This window comes from Equus caballus, chromosome 14 (genome assembly GCF_041296265.1).
Source record: "Equus caballus isolate H_3958 breed thoroughbred chromosome 14, TB-T2T, whole genome shotgun sequence".
NCBI lineage: Eukaryota > Metazoa > Chordata > Mammalia > Perissodactyla > Equidae > Equus > Equus caballus.
Window position 1 is genome coordinate 109,365,777 of NC_091697.1, and position 19,926 is coordinate 109,385,702.

Sequence of the window (19,926 nt, forward strand, 5' to 3'; positions counted from 1 at the left end):
AGCCCCAGCTAGGGCTGGGCAGATGCCCCTGCCTCCCACCCCCCACCCCACCCACTGCTCTGGCCTGAGACGAGCGGCCTTGGAGGGGCACATGGGGAGGCAAAGGAACAGGCCAGGCTCTAGCACACAGGGCACCTCCCGTCCAGGCCCAGGATCATCTTGAGCCCAGAAATGCAGTGGCAGCCCATGGGCACCACAGCACGCCCCTGCAAGGCCTGTGAGGATGAGTGGCCCCACTGACCCTTGGAGGAGTCTCCTTAGGGACCCCACAGCCTCCTGGCCCAGGACCAGAGGCCCCCATGTCCTCCCTGGACTGGCCTCTCCTGGAGCATCTGGCCGGGCCAGGCCTACAAGTGCCCATTTTCTGCAGGCTCAGCCCCCTGCTGGGCCAGCAATGTCTGTCCCTCAGCCACCCTGGCCCAGCTCAAGGACCAGGAGGGGGATGGCTGAGGCAGGACACAGCCCCAGGCCTTTCTCCCCCAGCCGCTCCCTGCCCACCCCCGGACTCCAGGCAGGAAGCAGCCCAGCCGTGGGGAAGCCACCCAGTAACACGGGCAAGGCAGCCCCCATGGGTCTCCTTGACACGAAGCTCGGGCTGCGGAAGCCCCAGCGGAGGAGTGTGCAGCTCAGGAGCAGCTCCACTGCGGGTGTGGTGTGGAGGGGCCCCACACTACCTTGCCCAGGGCCGCGACGCATGGGCTCACAGACACTCTAACCAGCAGCTCTTTATTAGAACGGGGCCAGGTCCCACAGGAGGGCTGGGCAGGGGGCAGGGGCGGGGAAGCAGGGGTCCTCCACCATGGTGAGGGGCGAGTGCTGGGCAGCACCCACCCTGGCCCCAGCTGAGGCGAGCGCAGCACCCGCCTGGGTGGGCACCAGGCCCCAGGCCGCCTGGGCAGACGGCCGTGAGCCTTTTCAGGAGCGGCCGGTCCCCTGGGCCTTTTTGATTTCCTGCCGGAGAAAGAGGAGGGAGATCTCGCCCTTGCCCAGGGCTGCCACGGCCCGCTCCACCCGCTCCCCTGAGTGCGCCAGAGCCCCAGGGAGCCCACCTCGGAGAGCGCCTCCCTTAGGGTCCGGTAGGCCTCGTCCAGGCTGTCGTTGATGATGACCAAGTCAAACAGGCCCGGCTCCTTGCCTGGGGTGGGGCAGGGTCAGAGGAGGCTCTGGGGACAGAAGGGCCGGGGGACCCTCCTGGGGACCAGCCGTGCCCGCCCTACCCCCAGGGGAGGGCCCGGGGCCCCTGGCCACACTCACTGCTCTCCATGTCAGCCCGCGCGGCGGCCAGCCGCTTGGCCAGGCTCTCCTCCGTCTCGGTGTTCCGCTGCCGCAGCCGCTGCTCCTGAGACAGAAGGGGTCAGAGCCTGGCCTCTGGCCCACACCCTCCATGGGTTCCCGCCCCCCGCCCCCACAGGCCCAACCTCACCAGGACTTCCAGTGAGGGCGGCTGCACGAAGATGTAGATGGGCCGCAGGTCAGTCTTCTTGATGTTGCGCACGCCCTGCAGGTCCACATCCAGGATGCAGATGCGGTTCATGGCCTGTACGGCCCGTACGGCCGCTTTGCTGGGGGACAGCAGGAGGGGCTGCTCAGCGGGGGCTCCTTGGACCCTCATAGCCTCCAAAAGCCTCAGCAGAATCATCACTGCCTGTCTCTGGGGTCCTGCCTCCCCTGTCCAGCTCTGGCCTGTCTGGGGACGCCTGCAGGGGACCACTCTGCCCCCAGCATCTGTTCTGTTTCCAACAGGACTCCCTGAGCCCCCTTTGAACGTGGAGTCCCTGGTGGCTGGGGCGATGGTGAGGAGGAGCAGGAGGACCTGGCTGTCATTGTGCAGCCCAAGGCTCCTGGGCACCTGTCGTCGAAGGAGAGCAGAGGCCCTAGTGACTGCCTGAGGGGCCACCGCCCCTAGCAGCTGCACCTGGGGCTGAGCACGCAGGGTCCACAGGAGGCTGGGGGACAGGCTGCACACAGCTGTGCCGGGCTGTATGTGCTGAGGCGCCGCTCCGGCCTTGCCAGCCAGGGGGAGGAGCTGCTAGGTCCTGCTCTGGGGGTCCACTGGCTGGAGGGGAGGGGCTGCAGTGTGGCCTGCAGCCCTGTGAGGCCCAGGGCCTGAGTCCCCGCCACACACCAGGTGAGGCTGGGTCAGGAGGGGTGCCCTGAGCCGACTGCTGCCCAACGTGACCACTGGCAGGGCTGGGTCCCTCGCCTGACTGTCCAGACAGCCGGTAGAGAGAAGCCCCTCTCTGCCCCAGGCCACGGAGAGACCCTGGCCCAGGCCTGCCAACGCCAGGTCCCCAAGAGGTCTGGGAGGAGGACTGGGGTGCGGCCCACCTGGTCCCGTATAGGTTTCCTGAGAACTCAGCGTGCTCGATAAAATCACCAGCGGCAATGTCCCGCTGCATCACCTCCCTTGTCACAAAGTAGTAATCTGCAAAGGAGGAAGAGCTGCTCGAGGCTGCCCACAGCCAGGACACCAGGACTGGAGACCACCGGCTGCCACCGGGGAGGCTGCAGAGACTTCTGTGCTGTGCATCAGGCAGGATCAGAAGCCCTACTAAAACTAGAGAAGATGCTTGTGATGTCAGAGAGCTCCAAATGACACACAGCTATGACTCAACTGCATGGCCTTGTAGAGGGCAGCCGGCATGCTAAGGAAAATGCCCCGCAGCACCTCTGCTGTATCAGGGCTCCTGCCTGGCCTCCCGCATGGACTTGGCCAGGCATGTGCTCTGAAGCCTGCTGCCTAAGGAAGCCCATCCACCTTTGGGGAGGGACCATCCATCAATGGGAAGATGAGGCCCCAGAGGCCTGGTGCATCCCACTGCTGGCAGGGGGTGGCTCCAGACCCAGGCGGGCAAGGGCCACTGGGTGAGCTCACCTTTGCCGTTCTCCTCTCCCGGCCGCGGGTTCCTTGTCGTGTCTAGGAACAAGCATCCATGACTGAGCCGGGACACCCAGAGCCCACACGTCCCACCCCTGGGCCCGGCTCCTGTCACCCACGGGTGTGAGGGCCTCCAGGGCAGGTCAGCAGAGGCCTGGCCCCGGCCCCACCCCAGCACCCCCGAGACCCTTGCAGGCCCTTCTCCCTGCCCCGGGGCCTCACGGGACACGCTGAAGCCGAAGACACTGCCGTGCTCCTGCAGGAGCCTCTTCAACAGGGTGCTCTTTCCGGCCCCGGACGGCCCGCTCAGGACCACGGGCCTTGGTCCCGACATCCCTGTGGACAAGGGGGGGCAAGCCTCAGCGGGATGGCAGGACCCACTCCCTGTGGAAGTGGGTGGGCGGCTGCGGGCTTCCCCTCCGTCGCCACGGCTCACCCCGGGAACCGGGCAGAGCCAGGCAGTTGGCTGAGCTGGACTCAGGCTGGGCTGCACCTCCCCTTGGATACTCCCGCTAACAGCTCAGCCACCCGGTGCCTCCCCGGACCGTCCACTCCGAACCCGCCCTCGGCTCCTGGAGGGCCATGTCTGGGTCTCCACCCTGTGTTTCCTGGCACCACGCCCCAGAGGCAGCCTCAGTCAAGATCAGAGGAACCACAGCCCTGTTCTGGGAACTTCCATCAGAAGCAGGGGGCAGACCTCAAAGGACCACAGCTTGCTGACCGACCTCTCTGACACTCAGGTGCTGGGAAGCCAGCAGGAGGGCAGCAGAGGCCACGCCCCAGCCCACAGCACAGGGCTCAGACACCTGCCACAGGCTGTGACACCGAGGGTGGGAGGAGCAGGGGAGCTCGGGGGGTGTCAGCACAGCGCCAGCCTGCCCACCCCCAGTGCTCCCACACAGGACCCACCTTGGTGCTCAGCTCGGAGCTGCTCTGGATGAGCCAGGGTAGGTGGTAATCCCTGCCTGCTCTGGGCTCTGAGCACCAAGCCCCTCCCAGGGCACCCAACCCTGCCACTCAGCGCCCAGAGGGAGGGCTGCTTCTCGCCTTGAAACCCAGCCACGTGAGCATGATGGGCCAAAGGCCAGGTACAGACTCTGGGGCAGGGTGCTGTGAGCCTCAGGAGGCGGGAATTGAGGCAGACGCCACGCTGGGGGAGAGGCAGGGGGATGGGGCGCACCCTGTCCCAGAGGGAGACCCTGGTAGGGTGTACGGTGAGCTGGAGCAGCTCCCCAGGCTGGCCAGGTCCCGCAGGGCTGCCTGGGGTGCAGGAGGTCTCCAAGGTGCAGTCTGTGGCCAGCAGACCCGTGGAGGGGCCCAGGAGGGACGCCCCCGGGCAGGCATGCTTTCCTAATCCTCGATGTAGGCCAACCCGGATAATCTCGCTAAAGCACCGCTATTCTGGGGCCGTCACGCCACACACACGTCCCAGGAACAGATGCGATCCCCTGCTCGAGACGCAGGAGGAAGGGACCCAGAGGGACATGGCTCTCAGCGTCACCTCTGAGTGACCTACTCTGAGCTCCTCTGCCTCTTCCAAGCTTCCTGACACAAGAGCATGTTGTCTGTACCCAGCCACCAGCCCGATGGACAAACCCCGTTCTGGCGTCCCAGCTTTCCCACCTAGACACGTGTGCCATTGCACACATCCACACACCAACACCACACGCCCCATGTGCTTGCACACCACACGTACACACACTCATGCGCACACACAGCATGTGCACACACCACACACATTTGTGCACACTTGCCACACTCACACCTGCACACGCCTGTACCCAGCTCTGCCAGCAGAGTGCAGCCCCTCCCCTTGAGGGCCTGAGGAGAGACCCTCTCCAGCCGTGGCCCTGCCCAGAGCCTCTCCTCCTGCAGGACTGAGGTCCACGGACCCCGCCCACTCCCCAGAATGACTGGGGAGCTGGAGAGCGGAGTGGGGTGGGGGCAGGGATGCGGGAGGGCAGAGGAGAGGACCGGGCCCCAGGTCCCTAAGAGGGCTGCTGCTCCTAGAGCGCCCCGCAAAGAGGCCAAGGGCACTGGTGTGCGCCCCACACTACCCGCTTCAGACGGCGCTGAGCCGCCACTGCAGCACATACCTCCACACCCCGCACCAGGCAGACCCTCAGGCCTTGGCAGTGTCGGTGCTGCAGGAACACCAGCTCCTCCAGGAGGAGGGAAGAGCAGCCCGGAGCAGACACGGGGAGGTGGACCAGTGGGCCTGCCAGAGCCTCACTCACAGAGCACAACCTCAACCCGGTGGGTGCGGCTGGGGTCCCCGGACCCAATTCGGGGTGTCCACCTCTAGGGAGTGGAGGATGCAAAGGGATCCTGACTGGGGACCGCATGGGGAGGCACTTTTGCAAGGACATCCCTGCTGGGGCCTGTGCAGAAGCCCTCAAGAACGCTGCACTCCTCCGTGCACCCGGGCACCCCCACAAGCACCCTGCAGCCGCACCAGCAGACCCCAGTGCTCCTTCCCCAAGACTGCTCCCAGGCAACGCCGGTCGGACCCTACACGCTTCTCTGGCGGTCCCTGCCCAGTCCCCCACCCTGCGGTTTCGGCCAAAGCTCTTGGCCGCAGCTATCCAGAGGCTGCACACCTACACAAGGAAGACACACCCTCGCTCAGGACCACATGCCACACGGAAGTCCCAGCACCTGACAGCCTCTTGGGGCAGGCTGCGTGTGCTCACTCCTAACCGTGCACCTCGATGCTGGCTGGCTGCCATCCCTCCCCTGCACAGCGCAGTGAGGAGCAGTGTCCACATACGGCATCGGCTGAGAGCGCAGTGCTCACTCCCTCCTAGCTCTGGATTGCCATGGCCCCCAGTCTGCTTCCACGGGGTGCCCTCCTGTGCCGCCGCCTGCCCCTCAGCCCCAGCCCCAGGCCTCCCCAGTGCCAACCCTCCTCCAAGGGCTATACCATGGTTGACGTGCTGTGGTGGGGGACAATCGCCTGGTACCGCTGTCCCGCGGTGGTGGGGTTGAGTGGCCTTGGGCCCGGCTGAAGGCGTCTATGTTGAGTCCTGCCCCCATGGGGCCCACAAGCAGAGTTGCTCCCTGAGGTCGGCTTGCCCAGCACAAGGGACCACACCACACAGCCCACATGGGGCGGCCTGGCCCTGTGAAAGGTGCACCGGGAGTGCTGGGGACAGGGCTCCATCCAGTGACCATAGAGACAGCGCCCGCACTAGAACCATCTTCGACAAAGCACGCAGCACGGGACAGAGCTCCAGGCCTAGTGGCCGCAGTGATCCTCAAGTGCACTGGACACTGCTGGGCCTGACCTTGGTCCCAGTGCCTGGCAGAACTGACTGGAACGTGCAGGTCAGAAGGATCATCCAGCCAGGAGAGTCCTGTGTCTTCTACTCGTTGCTTATCCCACAACCCCAAGCCCCAGCTGCCTGACGAGAAATCAGAAAACTCACAAAGACTGCAGCAAGGATCTGGGACGCAAGTGACTTCCATAGGAGTCTGCTGGCGTGAGCCCGTGCTCCAGAATGCTCTGTGCTGGCACCCCTCATAAGGAGCTCCCTGAGCAGTTCTGGGCGGCTTTCCTCAAGTGCTTCCTGTTTGGGGGCAGAATCTCCTTCTTCTGCTTTCTACCAGCTGTCCTACCCTGTCCTACCTGAGAGCCAGGTGCTGCCACCACCCCCACCTCCATCCCCACTCCTCCACTGGACAGCAAGACAAGGCACAGCCACACACAACACAGAGGAAAAAGAGTCAAGTCCTGCCAGCCTCTTGTAAAGCACAAGCCACGGATCTGGGCCAGGATGGCCAGTTGTGCCCTACGCCCCACACAGGCCGGGTGGGTCAGGAGAAACACCCTGGCCCTGGCCACAGGGCGCCTTGTGTGGGACATGTCCCAGCCAAGTGACCCTGAGAAACCACTTAGCCTTCGGGAGTGGCTTGAGGTGGGACAGCCACAAAGCAGCCAGCAATTTGCTCCTCACTTCCTCCCCACAGCGGGGCAAGGACTGCACTGTAGCAGAGAGAAAGCAGGGCCCTCTAAAGCACAGGAAGAAGCCACCCGAGGAGGACCTGAGCCTGTCAGGGCACTGCACGGCTGTGTCTGCATCTCTTCTTACCAAGGAGAAGAACCAGGATATGATCCTGCAGGAAGTCCTCAGCTCTGACTTCACGAGAAAGAGCAGAGAGCATGAGGAGGAGGAGGAGACCAGGGCATGAGAACCACAGGGCGGGAAGGAGTCCAGGCCCCTAGCTCTCACAGAAAAAGAAAACAGAGGCCCAGCACATGCAGAGACCAGAAGAGACTCAGAGAAGAAACTGAGGCACGGGCAGGGACTCCGGGGAAACCAAGCCCGGCAAGGGCAGGGTCAGGGAGGGACCCAGAGCCCGACTACAGGGGCACTGCAGTCCCTGCACTGCTCTCCCTTTCCTCCTCGTGGGCTGGGGTCACCTCCCTCCACTGCCAACCACATCACAACACCCCCTTCCTTTCTGAGCTTCCTCAGATCTTCCGGACATGTTTCCGAGCTACCCCTGAACGTACCACAGATGATGCAGGATAACAGTTTAGGGCGTCACAAAAAAAACAGAGTTTAGGTGAGAACTTTGGTTCCTGAAAAGGAAGCGCGTCTTCTGTCAGAACACCCAGAATCTGCTGCTCAGGGAAACTGCTGATCCCACCTGTCCCAGCCAGAGATCAAGGGCTGGGTGGACACAAACTTGGAACCTAAAGCAAAGGCCAGGCAGACGGTACCTCTCATGTGTGGTGCTGAGCTGGGTCGTGTGTGGGCTGCTCTGTGTGCAAGGACAGAGTGAGGGCTCAGCTGGCAGGAAGTTCCACTTGTCAGTGGTCAGACAGGAAACCACACCGGTCCTGGGTCCCTCCCCAGGTGCAGGAGAAAGTTCAGGGTCCCTCACAACAAGCCAAGACCTGGGAGGCCCGAGTGGGTGTCACAAAAGTCCATACTCACGTGGGCATGCCGCCCAGGTGACTCGCCGAGGCTCACCACAAGGTTGTCTTGCCTCCCTCCTCCCGACCTGTGGGCCCCACATCATGTTGGTCTACTACCGCCTCAGCTTCCACTCTCCTCTTCCCTGCATAAAACCACACTGAAAATAGGTGAGGTGGCACATCCACCTGCTCCTACCAGAATCAGCACCTGGAAAGAGGCTGCTCCCTCTCACTGCTCCCAGAAAGACGTTTAAGAACAGAGAGGCAGCTCCAGCAACCCTAGACTACCATCTCTGGGCCTCAGGCAAGCTGACCATCACTGACCACACCCACGAGTCAGGCAAGCCTGCCACCAACGACGCTCTTAGGCTGCGCACTCGCGTCTGCACTGCTCGGCGGCACTGGGCCACAAGGCTTGCCAGGAACCCGCACCAGTCCCCGGGGCGCTCAGAGCAGCCAGCTCCACCTACCCAGGACCCTCTGGGTTTACAATCTGCAGCGGACCAAAGCTGACGCGAGAGCTGGACCACCGACAGGTTTTCCCAATTGCTGTCTCTGCTGCACGCTTTGAGCTCGGGGAAGACACCACACGTTTCCACACGCCCCACGAATTGGCCGGCCCCGCGGGACCGCCACATCACGCTCGTCAGGCAGCCACCTAAAGGCCTTTGGAACCCCGATACCCCAGGGGTTTTGGCTCTGCGCCATGCCCACCTTGGGGGGGCACAGGCGGCTCCACTCTCCGCCCCTCCGCATCCTGCACGGTCCAAGGACATCCAGCATGAAGTCCTCGGGCTGCGGGGTTCTCAGGCTGTCTGGAGCTCCGCGTGCCCCGAGAACGTCCTACGCTTCGAGGACTGACACCGGGACGCGGCTCCTAATCTCGGTAAGAAACGCGCCCACGAAGGCGCCCGGCGGCGCACGAAGCGGCGTCCGCAGGGTCACGCCCCTCTGCGAGCACGCGCGCGGGCCGCCTCGTGCCCGCTCTGCTCCCGGGAGGAGCCCCGGGAACCCAGGGGCGCGCGGCCGTGTCGCGGCTAGCAGGAGCGCAGGCCTCGCGCATGGCCCCACGCACCCCCCAACCCCCGAGCGGGGGCGCCCACCCGGCGATCCAGCCCGCGAGCTCGGGCCTCCGCCACGCCGGAGGGCCACCACTCACCGTCCGAGGCAGCCCGGCCCAGGGCGGCCGCCGCCAGCCCGGCCAGCGGGCGCCTCAGCATGAGGGGGCGCCACCGCCCGCGGGGACTACGTCATGGCGCCGCGCCCGCCCGCCTCCGCTCGCCGGTTGGCGTCACAGCGCCGCGCCGGATCGCTTCCGCCCTCGGGGCTTACGTCACTGTCGCGCCGGCTCGCTTGCGCCCGCGAGGACGTACATCAGCGCCACGCCGGCCCCGCACTGCCTCTTTAGTCCTACGTCACGCCGCGCCGACCTCGCCCCGCCCCTCGGGGCTGTACGTCAACACAGCGCGACGCAGCGACGCCGCAGGAGGAGCGGGAGCTGAGACGGCGGTGACCCTGTGCGCGCCTGTGGCCAGTCCCACTCCCGCTCGGCCCGTGGCGGCCGGGCTGGTCCTCTCGGCCGCTCCGGGGCTCAGTGAGCGTGGCAGGTCTGTGCAGGGAAGGCCGTCGCGCGGGCGGGGAGGGCTCCCCCAAGAGAGGGTCGGGCCCCGCCGCCGGCTCCGAGGGCGAGAGGATGGGCGGGCATCCTCTGGGGAGGGTCACAACGTTTCGTCCTCCGGTCGAGTCGCCTCCCGCGGCGGAGGGAGGCCTGCAGCCGCCCTGCCCAGACAGAGAGCGGGCGCCCGGGCAAACTTGCCCGGGTCTGCCGGGAGGGCTGGTTTCGCGCAGTCTCAGTGTCCGAGACCTCAGAACCTCCTGGCTGTCCCCGCGGAGAACTCGGCACCGACGCTTCCCTGAGAGTCAGGGCCTAGTAGGAGCAGGCTTGGCCTCGGCTCCCCTTTCGTAATTCTACCTCCCTGGGTTTTGGGAGCACTAAATGACTTTGGGAAATAGAACCAGTCTCCCCGTTGGCGGTGCAGGTCACCCTCAGAGCGGCTTCCCTGACTTGGTGACCAGCCCAAGTGGGCCGGGCCCTGGCACAGGTCTCCTGAGTCAGAGTCTGGGGTTAGGGCCTGTGCGTCCCACAGGTGATTCTAACGCCACGCTGGGCCGACAGCCTAATATGTTGCTGGGAAGGGCTGGTGATGACCCCGTGGTACCACATCTGCTGGGGACGTGCTCAGGTGTGTGGCTTCGCTCACAGCTGGGGTTTGATGAGAAACAATTAAATGGAAAGGCTACTTTTTAAAAATGTGTTGTTTCCTTTCCCAGCAGGTCGCACACTGGGCCAGTGACTGAGCCTGGGCCTCCGCCTGTGGCAGGGGCTCTCGGGAGGAATGGCGGCCGCCGGCAGCCTGCTTCGGTAAGAACAGACTTCCAGGCCCCCGGGATCGCTGTCATGGGGCCACTCATGGGAGTGCTGACTCAGGAGCCTTAGGGCTGTGCTCCCTCAGGGAAGCCACCTGAGCCCGTGTTTCCATCTGGACAACACAGATGAGTGTCTACATGTAGACACTCTGACAGGCTATAGAGGAAAGAACAAAAGCGAGTGAGTACCTAACACCAGACAGACAGTAGTGGAGGTGGTCACCTTCCTCTTCAGGGTCTGCAGCCCAACAGGCTCTGGGTCCCTGGAGGAAGCCACAGCCTTCCTGCTGTTCCCACCAGAACTGCCTCTCCACCCGCCTGTTCCCCTCGCCTCTTGGCTTACCCAGAACGAGAAGGACAGCGCTGCCAGAAAAGAGAAGGAGTGCAGAGCTGGTGTTGGTTTGTGGAACGTGAGGAGAGGGTTGTGGCTCCTAGAGCCATAGGTTAGTGTAAAATGGGGCAGGCCTCATCCTGGGAAGGGTGCACGTGGAATCACTGTTATGGTGGGAGAACATCCGCTGTCTCCCCAGAAGTCGGCTTTAGTCCCTCCTGGAAGCCCCCGAGACTGAGCCCACGTTCTGGGGAGTGGCTGTGCCTGGGCTCTCTGGCACTGCTCAGGCAAGGGCCCTGCCCGGCTGACTGCAGGCTCATCTGGCGCTGGAGCCCCCCCTTTCTTCTCTTCTCCCACTTCTGAGGAAGGGGACTGGATTCATTTTGCCAAGATTTATTGAGTGCTCAGCTAGGCATCTGGGACTTCACAGCAAACAGGATGCGGTTCTTTGCCCCAAGGCCATTGAGGTCTAGTGGAGGAGATGAGCCCTCAGCCCAAGGTGTTGTCTGGGAAATACTAGAGATGGGCAGTGCAGGAGCTCCACCAAAGGTTGGGGCTCTGTGCTCGGGCAGGCTGCCTTGCGGAGGGAGAGGTCCTGAAAGCCAGGTGAGAGCTGCTGAAATGTGTGAGCAGTGGGCTTTAGAATCACTGCAGAGTACGAGGACTCGATTAGAGTGGCAACGGGGACCAGGCAGGAGGCCATTGGGATGGTCTGTGCTGGACCTGACTGCCCACATGATGTAGAGGGGAGACACGTGGCAAGTATTCAGGACACCTGTCTGCCATGGGTGTCCAAAAGAATGCTGGGGGAGTGAGGCGACTTCTGGAGTGCCCAACAATTCTAGGGAGTTTTGGCAATCGTTCAGACATGTTTTTCCCCAAACCCATACTGTGGGTATGAATAGCCTGGGGGTGTGAATCCACGTTTGCATGAAAGCAGGCTGGAAGGGACTTTGGGGTCACGGCAAGGCCAGGATGAGGCCCCAGGTAGGCAAGAGACAGGTGCGGGGACACGTGTCTGGACAGAGCAGTGTGAACAGGCCCGCCTCGCCTTGTCATCTCCTGTTCCCTCAGAGCACGTGCTGTGCCATGTGTGGGAGGGCCAGTGTCTGCCACATTCAGAAGCCAAGAGCACTCTGGGTGTCTTGGTCTGTTCAGGCTGCCCCAACAGAAGCTGCAAGCCAAGTGGCTTATCTCCCACAGTTCCAGAGGCTGGAGGTCTGAGATCGGGGCACCACCAGGGTCAGGTTCTGGTGAGGTCTTTTCCTGCTTTGCAGACAGCTGCCTTCTTGTATCTTCATACAGCAAAGAAAACAATTTCTGGTTTTTTCTCTTATGAGGGCAACAGTCCCACCCTGGGGGCCCACTCTTGTGACGTCATCTAACCTTAATCACCTCCCAAAGGCCCCCTCCTGGGGGACGCCATCTCATTGGGGGTCAGGGCTTCAACACTCAAAAATCTGGGGGACACAAATGTTCAGCCCATGATGCCGGGTCTGCATTCTCCCAGAAGTCAGTTTTCTTCTCCATGCTTGTATGCAGCTCCTGAGCTGCATGGTCCAGCCTGACTGGAGACAGCTGTCCACCTCTGTTCTCTGCCGTCTGGGAGCTTCATGTGCTCACCACGTGGCCTCTTCCTGGATGTGGTGGAGGAGCTGCTCTGACCACATCCTGCCCCAGCCTGGGTCCCCAGTTGTCCCCATAGGAGCTGGTTGGCCTGGGCCACATGGGCGCTGTGGTCCGAGCACTAGCCACTGACCAGTGTATGTGTGTCTGCAGCCTCCTGTGGCAGTGTGCGGTGACAGGGGCCACCCCCACGGGCCGCCACCTGCACACGTCCTCCTGGAGGGCTGACAGCAGCAGAGCCTCGCTTACACGCGTACGCCGGCAGACCTACGCACGCCTCTACCCTGTGCTCCTGGTCAAGCAGGACGGCTCCACCATCCACATCCGCTACCGGGAGCCTCGACGGATGCTGGGGGTAAGCGTCCCTCCCTTGCATTCCTTGGGGTGCAGGTCCTAGTGGGCTTGAAACCTCACAGCTGGACGGGGCGGTGGGGGGGCATGGGTCATGGAGCAGGATTGTTGCGTGAACAAGGATTATTTGAAGAGGGAGGAGGCGGTCTTGGAGCTTACTCCACACACTGAGATAGCACAGCAGCAGGGAGCTGTGCATTTAAAAAAAACCAAGTCCTGGAAGCACAAGCAGAAAAAGTTTCTTTAAAGAGTCAAAGCTTCGAAGGGAGAGAAAACCCCACAGGCCTCCTGACCCTGACTCCTGCGTTGGAGGAGAACAGGAGACACAGGAGCATATCCTGGTGCCCGCCTGCCCTCCCTGCAGATGCCTGTGGACCTGGACGCGCTGTCCCCGGAGGAGAGGCGGGCACGATTCCGGAAACGCGAGGCCCAGCTCAGAGAGAAGGAGCAGCAGCCAGAGCTTGCTGATGACTTTGACGTGGAGCGGTACAAGCGGTTTTGGACCAAAAAGTGACCACTCCTGCAAGCTGCCCTGGCCTGGGGACACTGGAGGGGGCATGTCTTTAAATCATGTGTCCAGGAAGCTGCCTCTGCCTGTCTTTCTTTCTTGTGTGCCCTGGCCCCAGCCCCAAGGGGGCTCTCTGTGACTCAGCCAACTAGAGGGCCTAGTATTGGGTCAGTTCGTGGTTTTAGGATGAAGCCCAAAGGGCACGTGAGCCATCGACATAAGAGAAATGAGACTGAGGTGATGGGTGCTCTTCCCTTTGCAGGAAGCACCCACGACCCTGAGTCAGCTCCCTCTTGCCCCCAGTGCTGCCTTCAGCCTCAGGGCACTTGGGGCTCTCTTGGCCAGGTACAGCGGCTGTGGGAAGTGGGTGGGAGAAGTAGGGTATCTGGGATCCAAGGATGCCCTGCCCAGCCTGCAGCTGGCCTGCCCTGTCCCTCCCTGGGCTCCCTCAGCCCTACCTGGGACACAGCCAGAAACTGCTCCCCGTCAGAGGGGCCAAGGGAAGCCGCCAGCCCCTGTGGTTAACTCTGCTCAGTTTGCAGCCCACTGCAAGCTGCAATGAGCCAGCCTTCCACGGTCCCCTCAAGACTTTTTGTTCCAAGGGTCGGTTTCACCCTGGCTGGGCTTCCTGCAAGACCTGAGGGGGTAACTCCCAACCTTTCTAAGTGCAGCTGCCCCAGCCAGGCCTGGGGTGTTGATCGTGGGACCTGGTTGTCAGGCTTGTTCTTGTAAGTTTGAGAGCCCATTGCAGGTCACCGCCATGTAGACAGTCGGGACAGCGTTCCAGACACAACCAGGGAGGCAGGAGCCAGCAGCCTGTGGGAGGTGACTGCATCTCATCTCTGTTGGCGGCGAAGGATGCTGGGCTGAGCACCCACCTCTGGACTCCTCCTGCAGCCCAAGTCCTGCTGGTCCACTGAGCACAGCAGCCACGTGCAGCTGCATGGGGACATCCACTGCCCCTGCGTCTGTGCCCTCCAGGCTTTGCCGGCCCTCCCATCACTGCTCTCACCTGCTCAGGGACATCCCTCCTGCAGTTCTTGCCTCATTCCCACTTGGAAGACCTCCCTGGAGCCCTCATCCCTTCAGCTGCCACCCCCCATTCACCTCTGGGGGAGACGCCCAGCAGTGGTTCAGGACCACTTGCTGTTCAGGACCAGATTGTTCATGATGCTTGTTAAAGACGGCAAGGCAGACTGCTCAAGGTGGGGGCACAGCCATGAGTGCAGGGGCCACTGTGGGGATCTAGCAGTGGGCGAGACTGAGTACCGCATGGACAGTGGGGATTTGTAGCCCAGAGCTAGGGTGGGGTTGGTGATAGGTACTAAGAGGGCTCATTTGGATGGGAGAGTAGTTGTAGCTAAACCCACCTAATGCAACTGTTGCTGAAAGGCTGGTGATCATCTGTCCAAGGGAGATGAGGCGCCCGATGAGATACTGAGGGTGGGGCTTCTGGGTGAACTGACAGCCAGGTTCCTGCCAGAACCAGGTGATGTAGAGACAGACACAGGCCCAAGGCCTGGTTGGAGGGCTCGGGGAGCCTGAGCAGAGCAGTCAAACAGAATCCTGTCTGTGCCAGCTCCCTCTAGTCCGTGGGGACCTCCTGATGCTGCCCCGAGCCCCTGACTCCTGATGGCCTCCTAGGTCTGCCCTTGACCCTGGTCACTTAACCTGCCTTGGGGACTTCAAATGTTGCCTAGGCTGAGGACCCACAGTGTCCAGATCCCAGCCACTGATAGCACCCTGCTCCTCCCCCGTCCTTTGCTCATTCCCCTCATCCAGTATCTAGTCCTTGTCAAACATCACAGCGCTGCCTCTAGGACCTGGCTCACCCACCCAGCTGCCATCACCTGGGGCCCCACACCCTCCTTCCAACACTAGGCTCCTTCTGCCCTGCGAAGTGACTCGGTTGTGAGTCTTCCTGAGCTGCGGCCCCGCAGAAGGCACGCCTGTGGCTTTTGACCTGCTGTGCCATGCAGGGCAAGGGCAGGGGCAGGTCTGGAGTCCCCAGTCTGGACGCCCACCAGGCGAGGCTGTGCTCTCCGGGCCACACGTGGGGAAGCCTTACCTCCACCCCCAGAGGGCTCAGTGGTAGGGCACGACAAACACGGCTGGGAGCCCCAAAGCACGCAAAAGGCAGCAGGGGGAGTCCGAGAAGGGGGGTCGGAGAGGGGTGGACCGCCTGTTCTCATTTCCCTCCCCACTCCCCGGGCAATGCCGAGGCTGTGAGTGTGCGCCTGCACGTAGCGTAGGGATTACAGCAGCTGTGCGACACCCTGTCCTGGTACCTCCGAGACCCTGCCCGGTGCCCGCGGGCCGCAGCCCCGCCGAGCTTTCCGGGCCGTCATCGCCGGGACGCGCCGCGCCCTCGACGACGGCAGCGGGAACCCGGGCGACACCGCCCTTCTCCACACCGCCCGGGGACCAGGGACCCCGGCGTGTCCCCGGCGCTGAGCCCTGGCCGCCGTCCGCGCTCCCCAGCGCCCGCCCGGCCCCCGGCGTCACCGCGCACGTGACCGTCCATGACAGCCGCCTCGCGGGCAGGCGCTGAGCCGCAGCCTCCGTGCCCTCCGGGACGCAGGGGCGGTGCGCAGGCGAGCGGGGCCGGCGCGGGCGTGACGTCACGGCGCGCGACGCGGGAGCGGAGAGGGCGCCGCCGGCCGGGGGCGGGAGGCCTGGGGACGGCGGGCGGCCGGGCACCATGTTCGGTTCCAGCCGGGGCGGTGTGCGCGGCGGGCAGGACCAGTTCAGCTGGGAAGATGTGAAGACCGACAAGCAAAGGGAGAACTACCTGGGTGAGCGCGGCGCGGGGGCCGGGGACGCGGGGGGGGCCGTGGGCGCGGAGGGCTGGGGACGCGGGGGCCGGGGACGCAGGGGGCGGTGGGTGCGGATGTCCGTGGACGCGTGGGGCCTGGGACGCGTGGGGTGGGCGACACGCGGGGCCGTGGGCGCGGGCCCAGTCCTCGGCGCTCCGTCCCGCAGGAAACTCGCTGATGGCCCCAGTGGGCCGCTGGCAGAAGGGCCGCGACCTCACCTGGTACGCCAAGGGCCGGGCGGACGGCGCGGGACTGAGCCGGGAGCAGGAGCTGGCGGCCGTGAGGCAGGCGGAGCAGGAGGCGCTCATGGCGGCTCTGTGAGTGCGCGGGGGTGAGAGGGACCTCGGGGCGGGGGCGCGGGGAGGGTGCTTGCGGGGCGGGGCGGGGGCCGAGGTGAGGCCCGCTGCCCCCTGAAGCTCGCGCGCGGCCCCCGCAGAGGCTACAAGAACGTGAGGAAGCAGCCCACGGGCCTGAGCAAGGAGGTGAGGGCTGGGTCCTCTGGGAGGGGGCGCGGGCAGGGGTAGGGGCTGACCCCGCGCTGCTGCGAGCCCTGCCCGCCGCCCTCCCTCGCTCCCTGCAGGACTTTGTCGAGGTCTGTAAGAGAGAAGGAGGCGACCCTGAGGAGAAGGGAGTAGACCGGCTCCTGGGCCTGGGGAGCTCCAGGTGCGGGGCCGGGCGTCCTCTCGGGACTCAGGATGCGCAGCGGAAGCCTGGGGGGGCCTCACCGTGGGGGCTGGCATTCTCACCGTGGGGCGGGTCTCATTCGTGTCCCTCTAGTGGCTCTGCAGGCCGAGTAGCGCTGTCCCGAGAAGACAAGGAGGCTGCTAAGCTGGGGCTCTCCGTGTTCACGGTATTCACCCCCAAACATCCGCGATCCTGTGGGGGGGATTTGGGTGCCTCTTCTTGTTGAGGGTAGGGACGGGTCATCTTCTCCGGGGGCTCCCAGCTTCCTAGCCCTGGAAACCGGGGCTGGTTCTCCGTGGTCGGCATCTCGGTGCCCCGCACGCCTCTAGAGTGGCTTTCCTTGGCAGCACCACCGTGTCGAGAGCAGTCGGCCAGGGGCCTCCCCGGCCTCCACTTCTGCCAGGAAGAAGCAGCGATCGGAGGAGAAGCCAGAGCCGGGGTAAGGGGCCTCCCAGGAGAACAGAACCGGGGTTCTGTCTGCACTTTACTGTTCCTTGCGTTAGTGAGGTTCCCAGCTCTGGCTCTTTTCCTTCTGGAGAGCCCCTCGGGGTCTTGAGCCGGGAGTGGTTCCATGACTGCTCCCCAGCGCATAGCAGGGGTAGGTGGCCCCACTGTGTGAGAGCTGCAGGGGTCAGGGGCCAGCAAGGCAGAGGACCCTGGTGGAGGTCGCCAGAGAGGGGACACTGGAGCCAGGTCTCAGGGGGCCCCCACCCTTTACTATTGTCCCGGTGGCCCCAGGAGTGGCCTGTGGTGTGTGTGGGGAGGCTTAGTGCCTGTCACGGGGGGTGCAGGCAAGCTGGGTGGGAGGGAAGACTGGAAGGGCCGTGAGACCATTGGGTTGGTGCTTCTGGGCAGAAATCTGCCACCATGGGGACACCTGTATCTGCACTGCCCACCACGGCAGCCCTTCGCTCAGGTTGTACTGAGGAGCTTTGCTTGGTGATGTGAAAGTGATAGCTACATGTAGTCAAGGGCTGTCATGGAAACCAGCACATAACCTATGGGCCCTGCCCCCTGGTGAGTCCCAAAGCTGGAGTGGCTCCTCCTTGCACTGTATACCCCTGCAGCCCCGAGAGCCACAGGAAGAGGAGGAAAGAGAAGAAGAAAAAGAAAAAGAAGGAGAAGAAGAAACACAAGAAAGAGAAGAGGAAGAAAGAACAGCACAGGGCTGGGGCAGCCTCCTCGAAGCCCCCGACTCCTGCCCGGTAGGCACAGCTCTGGCTCAGCGGGCGGGCAGGATGGGCAGGCAGCCCTCACACTGGCGGCATCCCCTGGTCTCCCCAGGCCCGGACACCGCAGGCACGACTCGGACTCCTCCTCGCCCTGCTGCAAGAGGCGGCGACGGCAAGACAGTGACTGAGGCCCTGCCCGGACCACCCCCACCACACAGCCCTGGAGGGGCCACCCTCAGTGAAGCCTCCGGCCCAGGGAGCTGGACAGCCAGCACATGGGGGCCCTGAAGGAGGAGAGGTGGCTGAGCCCTGAGCTGGCCCCAGACCCACCCGGGGAGGCCCTGCCTGCCTGGGAGGTTCAGCCACCCCAGGTCCCCTGAGCAGCTTAGCTGTGGCTAAGTAGGGCTACTTAAGTTTTTCTTCACATTGACTCACTCTTTGTATGTAAATAAACTTATTTTAAGGGGAAAATGTCTTGTATTTCAGGGAAGGTCATTGTTACCTGTCACAGTAGAAGGCGAAGGGTGAAAATGGGGAGATTGCTTTGGGTTCCAGTGAGACCATCTGACGTTCTGTTGGAGGGGGTAGTTGTCCTGGTGGTTGGCATCCTGAGGTCCCATGTGGGCCTGGCCCTGAAAGTGACTTCAGGTCTACCAGGAGCCCTGGGTCATCATGTGTGGCCAGCAGGGTGGGCAGAGGGGCCAGAACGTGCTGAGCTGCAGGTGGGTCTCTCCGAGGTGGGTAAGCGTGGAGAGGGTGGATGGCCAGACAGGGTGTTTAGGTCATGGTGGGGACTCAGGTGGACTTGTGCCTGGAGCCACCCTCATCCCCCCAGGCCACCAAGGGACTTCTTGCCCACTGTCCCACACCTCCCCCATCTGCCTCCTCAGTCTGGTCTGCTGGCTGCTTCCAGGCTGCAGGGCCAGCCCCTTCCACCTGGCCTCCTGTCTCCTCTGCTGGGAGGCATCTGTGGCCCTTCACAGCCCTGTCCACAGAAGAAATGAAAACCGAATCTTACAGATGACTTGGAGTAAACACAAAACCGAGGCTGGATTCGTCCTTCCTAAGTATATCCCTTGTTTTGGTTCTGATTTTAAAAGAAGTGGCAAATGAAGACGTTTCTGTCTAGTATCCTGGCACTGGTTTTCAACCTGTCAACAGAAGCGAGTTACCTCAGGCCAGTTGGCCTGGGCCAGGGCAGGGGATGTGCACAGGGTGGGCTGCTTCCCAGGGGAAAGAGAGACCTGGACCTTGGCTCTGCCTGTGATGGCCACATGAGTGGGAGCAGGGGCACCGAGAAGGGCTCCGGGTCAGAGGGACGGCTCTCAAGGAGTGGGAGGCGGCCCATGGTAGAGGGGAGCTGTGATCCTGCAATTTATAACAAGTACGATGTATTCGGTCAGATGGCCGAGACGTTTCTCATAAAGGTGAAGTCTTTGTCCCAAGTTCCTGGCTCACAGCTCCCCAAACCCTTGGAATTTCTTGTTTTTGTTAAAGGAGGTGACTTTTGGACCCCACTCAAGGATCGGGGCTGGTTGCCAGGAGAACCAGCCATGTGATCAAAGGATTGGAACTTTCAGTCCCACCCCGAGTTCTGGGGGCTTGAGGTTCAATCGGTTGCCAAAGGCCAATAACTTAGTTATGATTCTAACAAAGCCTCCAGAAAACCCCGAAAGATGGCTCATCGGTCCTCTTGTCAGTGAACACGTGGAGGTGTTGGCAGAACAGTGTGCTCAGAGAGGGCGTGGAAGCTCGGCACCCTTTCCCAGACCTGCCCTGTGCATCTCTTCCATCTGGTGGTTCATCTGTATCCTTTATCATATCCTTTAATAAACTGTAAATGTGCTTCTCAGTTCTGTGAACCACTCTAGCAAGTTAATCAAATCCGAAGAGGGGTTGTGGGAACCTCGGATTTAAAGGCAGTCACTCAGAAGCACAGGTGACAACCTGGCCTTGCCACTGGCATCCTGCACTGGAGGGTCGTCTTGTGAACCTGAGCCCTGTACTTGTTGGATCTGAATCTATCTAGAGGGTAGGCAGTGTCAGATCTGAGTCGGTGTCCAAAAGCTGCTTGTTCGTGTGGGGAAGCCCCCACATGGAAGTGAGTCCTCGAACCCTTGGCAGTGCCAAGCACCCAGCAGGGCACAGGGTACCCCTGTGGTGAAGGTTCCCAGGGCAGTGACTTGGAGCTCAGCCAGGGGGCCCTGCC

At 62.9% G+C, this 19,926-nt stretch overlaps 3 protein-coding genes across 12 annotated transcripts; 2 read left to right on the plus strand and 1 right to left on the minus strand.

Annotated features, from left to right (window-relative positions):
• Positions 1-712: 712 nt before the first annotated feature.
• GUK1 (guanylate kinase 1) lies at positions 713-9,260 on the minus strand. Of its 6 annotated transcripts, none has more exons than XM_023618332.2 (9): positions 8,962-9,213; positions 8,517-8,597; positions 3,101-3,214; positions 2,876-2,917; positions 2,329-2,425; positions 1,424-1,562; positions 1,255-1,339; positions 1,050-1,135; positions 713-951 (listed from the first exon to the last, which is right to left on the minus strand). In XM_023618332.2, exons 1-9 carry the CDS (start codon positions 9,020-9,022, stop codon positions 916-918), a joined length of 741 nt encoding a protein of 246 aa, XP_023474100.1. In that variant the 5' UTR covers positions 9,023-9,213; the 3' UTR covers positions 713-915. The 6 variants fall into 6 exon arrangements, with proteins under 6 accessions (XP_023474100.1, XP_070089682.1, XP_023474098.1 ...); XM_070233581.1 differs by having other exon boundaries at positions 8,517-8,559; positions 8,962-9,134; XM_023618330.2 differs by having other exon boundaries at positions 2,329-2,557; positions 8,962-9,101.
• On the plus strand, positions 9,117-13,120 carry MRPL55 (mitochondrial ribosomal protein L55). Of its 4 annotated transcripts, none has more exons than XM_014730844.3 (4): positions 9,117-9,409; positions 10,137-10,224; positions 12,340-12,541; positions 12,902-13,120. In XM_014730844.3, exons 2-4 carry the CDS (start codon positions 10,199-10,201, stop codon positions 13,049-13,051), a joined length of 378 nt encoding a protein of 125 aa, XP_014586330.1. In that variant the 5' UTR covers positions 9,117-9,409; positions 10,137-10,198; the 3' UTR covers positions 13,052-13,120. The 4 variants fall into 4 exon arrangements, with proteins under 4 accessions (XP_014586330.1, XP_014586328.1, XP_001494804.1 ...); XM_014730842.3 differs by having other exon boundaries at positions 9,120-9,409; positions 10,134-10,224; positions 12,850-13,120; XM_001494754.5 differs by having other exon boundaries at positions 9,120-9,409; positions 10,134-10,224.
• A 2,545-nt stretch (positions 13,121-15,665) lies between these two features.
• Positions 15,666-19,569, plus strand: C14H1orf35 (chromosome 14 C1orf35 homolog). 2 transcript variants are annotated; one of them, XR_011425282.1, is made up of 9 exons: positions 15,666-15,840; positions 16,028-16,178; positions 16,298-16,343; positions 16,442-16,524; positions 16,639-16,711; positions 16,893-16,984; positions 17,613-17,750; positions 17,830-18,784; positions 19,215-19,569. XR_011425282.1 is itself a non-coding variant. In XM_023618335.2 (8 exons), the coding sequence occupies exons 1-8, from the start codon at positions 15,747-15,749 to the stop codon at positions 17,903-17,905; spliced, it is 753 nt and encodes a 250-aa protein (XP_023474103.1). In that variant the 5' UTR covers positions 15,666-15,746; the 3' UTR covers positions 17,906-19,569. The 2 variants fall into 2 exon arrangements, 1 of the variants encoding a protein (XP_023474103.1); XM_023618335.2 differs by having other exon boundaries at positions 17,830-19,569.
• Positions 19,570-19,926: the final 357 nt, after the last annotated feature.

Bases quoted from the DNA above. Each gene is read 5' to 3' on its own strand.
- GUK1 (XM_023618330.2), bottom strand. From the start codon at position 9,022: ATGCTGAGGCGCCCGCTGGCCGGGCTGGCGGCGGCCGCCCTGGGCCGG. The intron at 2,558-2,875 runs GTGAGCTCACCC...CATCTTCTCTAG, and splicing joins GGGAGAGGAGAACGGCAAAG to TTTTAGTAGGGCTTCTGATC. The intron at 952-1,049 runs GTGGGCTCCCTG...TTTCTCCGGCAG, and splicing joins TAAGGGAGGCGCTCTCCGAG to GAAATCAAAAAGGCCCAGGG.
- C14H1orf35 (XM_023618335.2), top strand. From the start codon at position 15,747: ATGTTCGGTTCCAGCCGGGGCGGTGTGCGCGGCGGGCAGGACCAGTTC. The intron at 16,179-16,297 runs GTGAGTGCGCGG...CGGCCCCCGCAG, and splicing joins GAGGCGCTCATGGCGGCTCT to AGGCTACAAGAACGTGAGGA. The intron at 16,344-16,441 runs GTGAGGGCTGGG...CGCTCCCTGCAG, and splicing joins CCACGGGCCTGAGCAAGGAG to GACTTTGTCGAGGTCTGTAA.
- MRPL55 (XM_014730842.3), top strand. From the start codon at position 10,199: ATGGCGGCCGCCGGCAGCCTGCTTCG. The intron at 10,225-12,339 runs GTAAGAACAGAC...GTGTGTCTGCAG, and splicing joins GCCGCCGGCAGCCTGCTTCG to CCTCCTGTGGCAGTGTGCGG. The intron at 12,542-12,849 runs GTAAGCGTCCCT...CCTGCGTTGGAG, and splicing joins AGCCTCGACGGATGCTGGGG to GAGAACAGGAGACACAGGAG.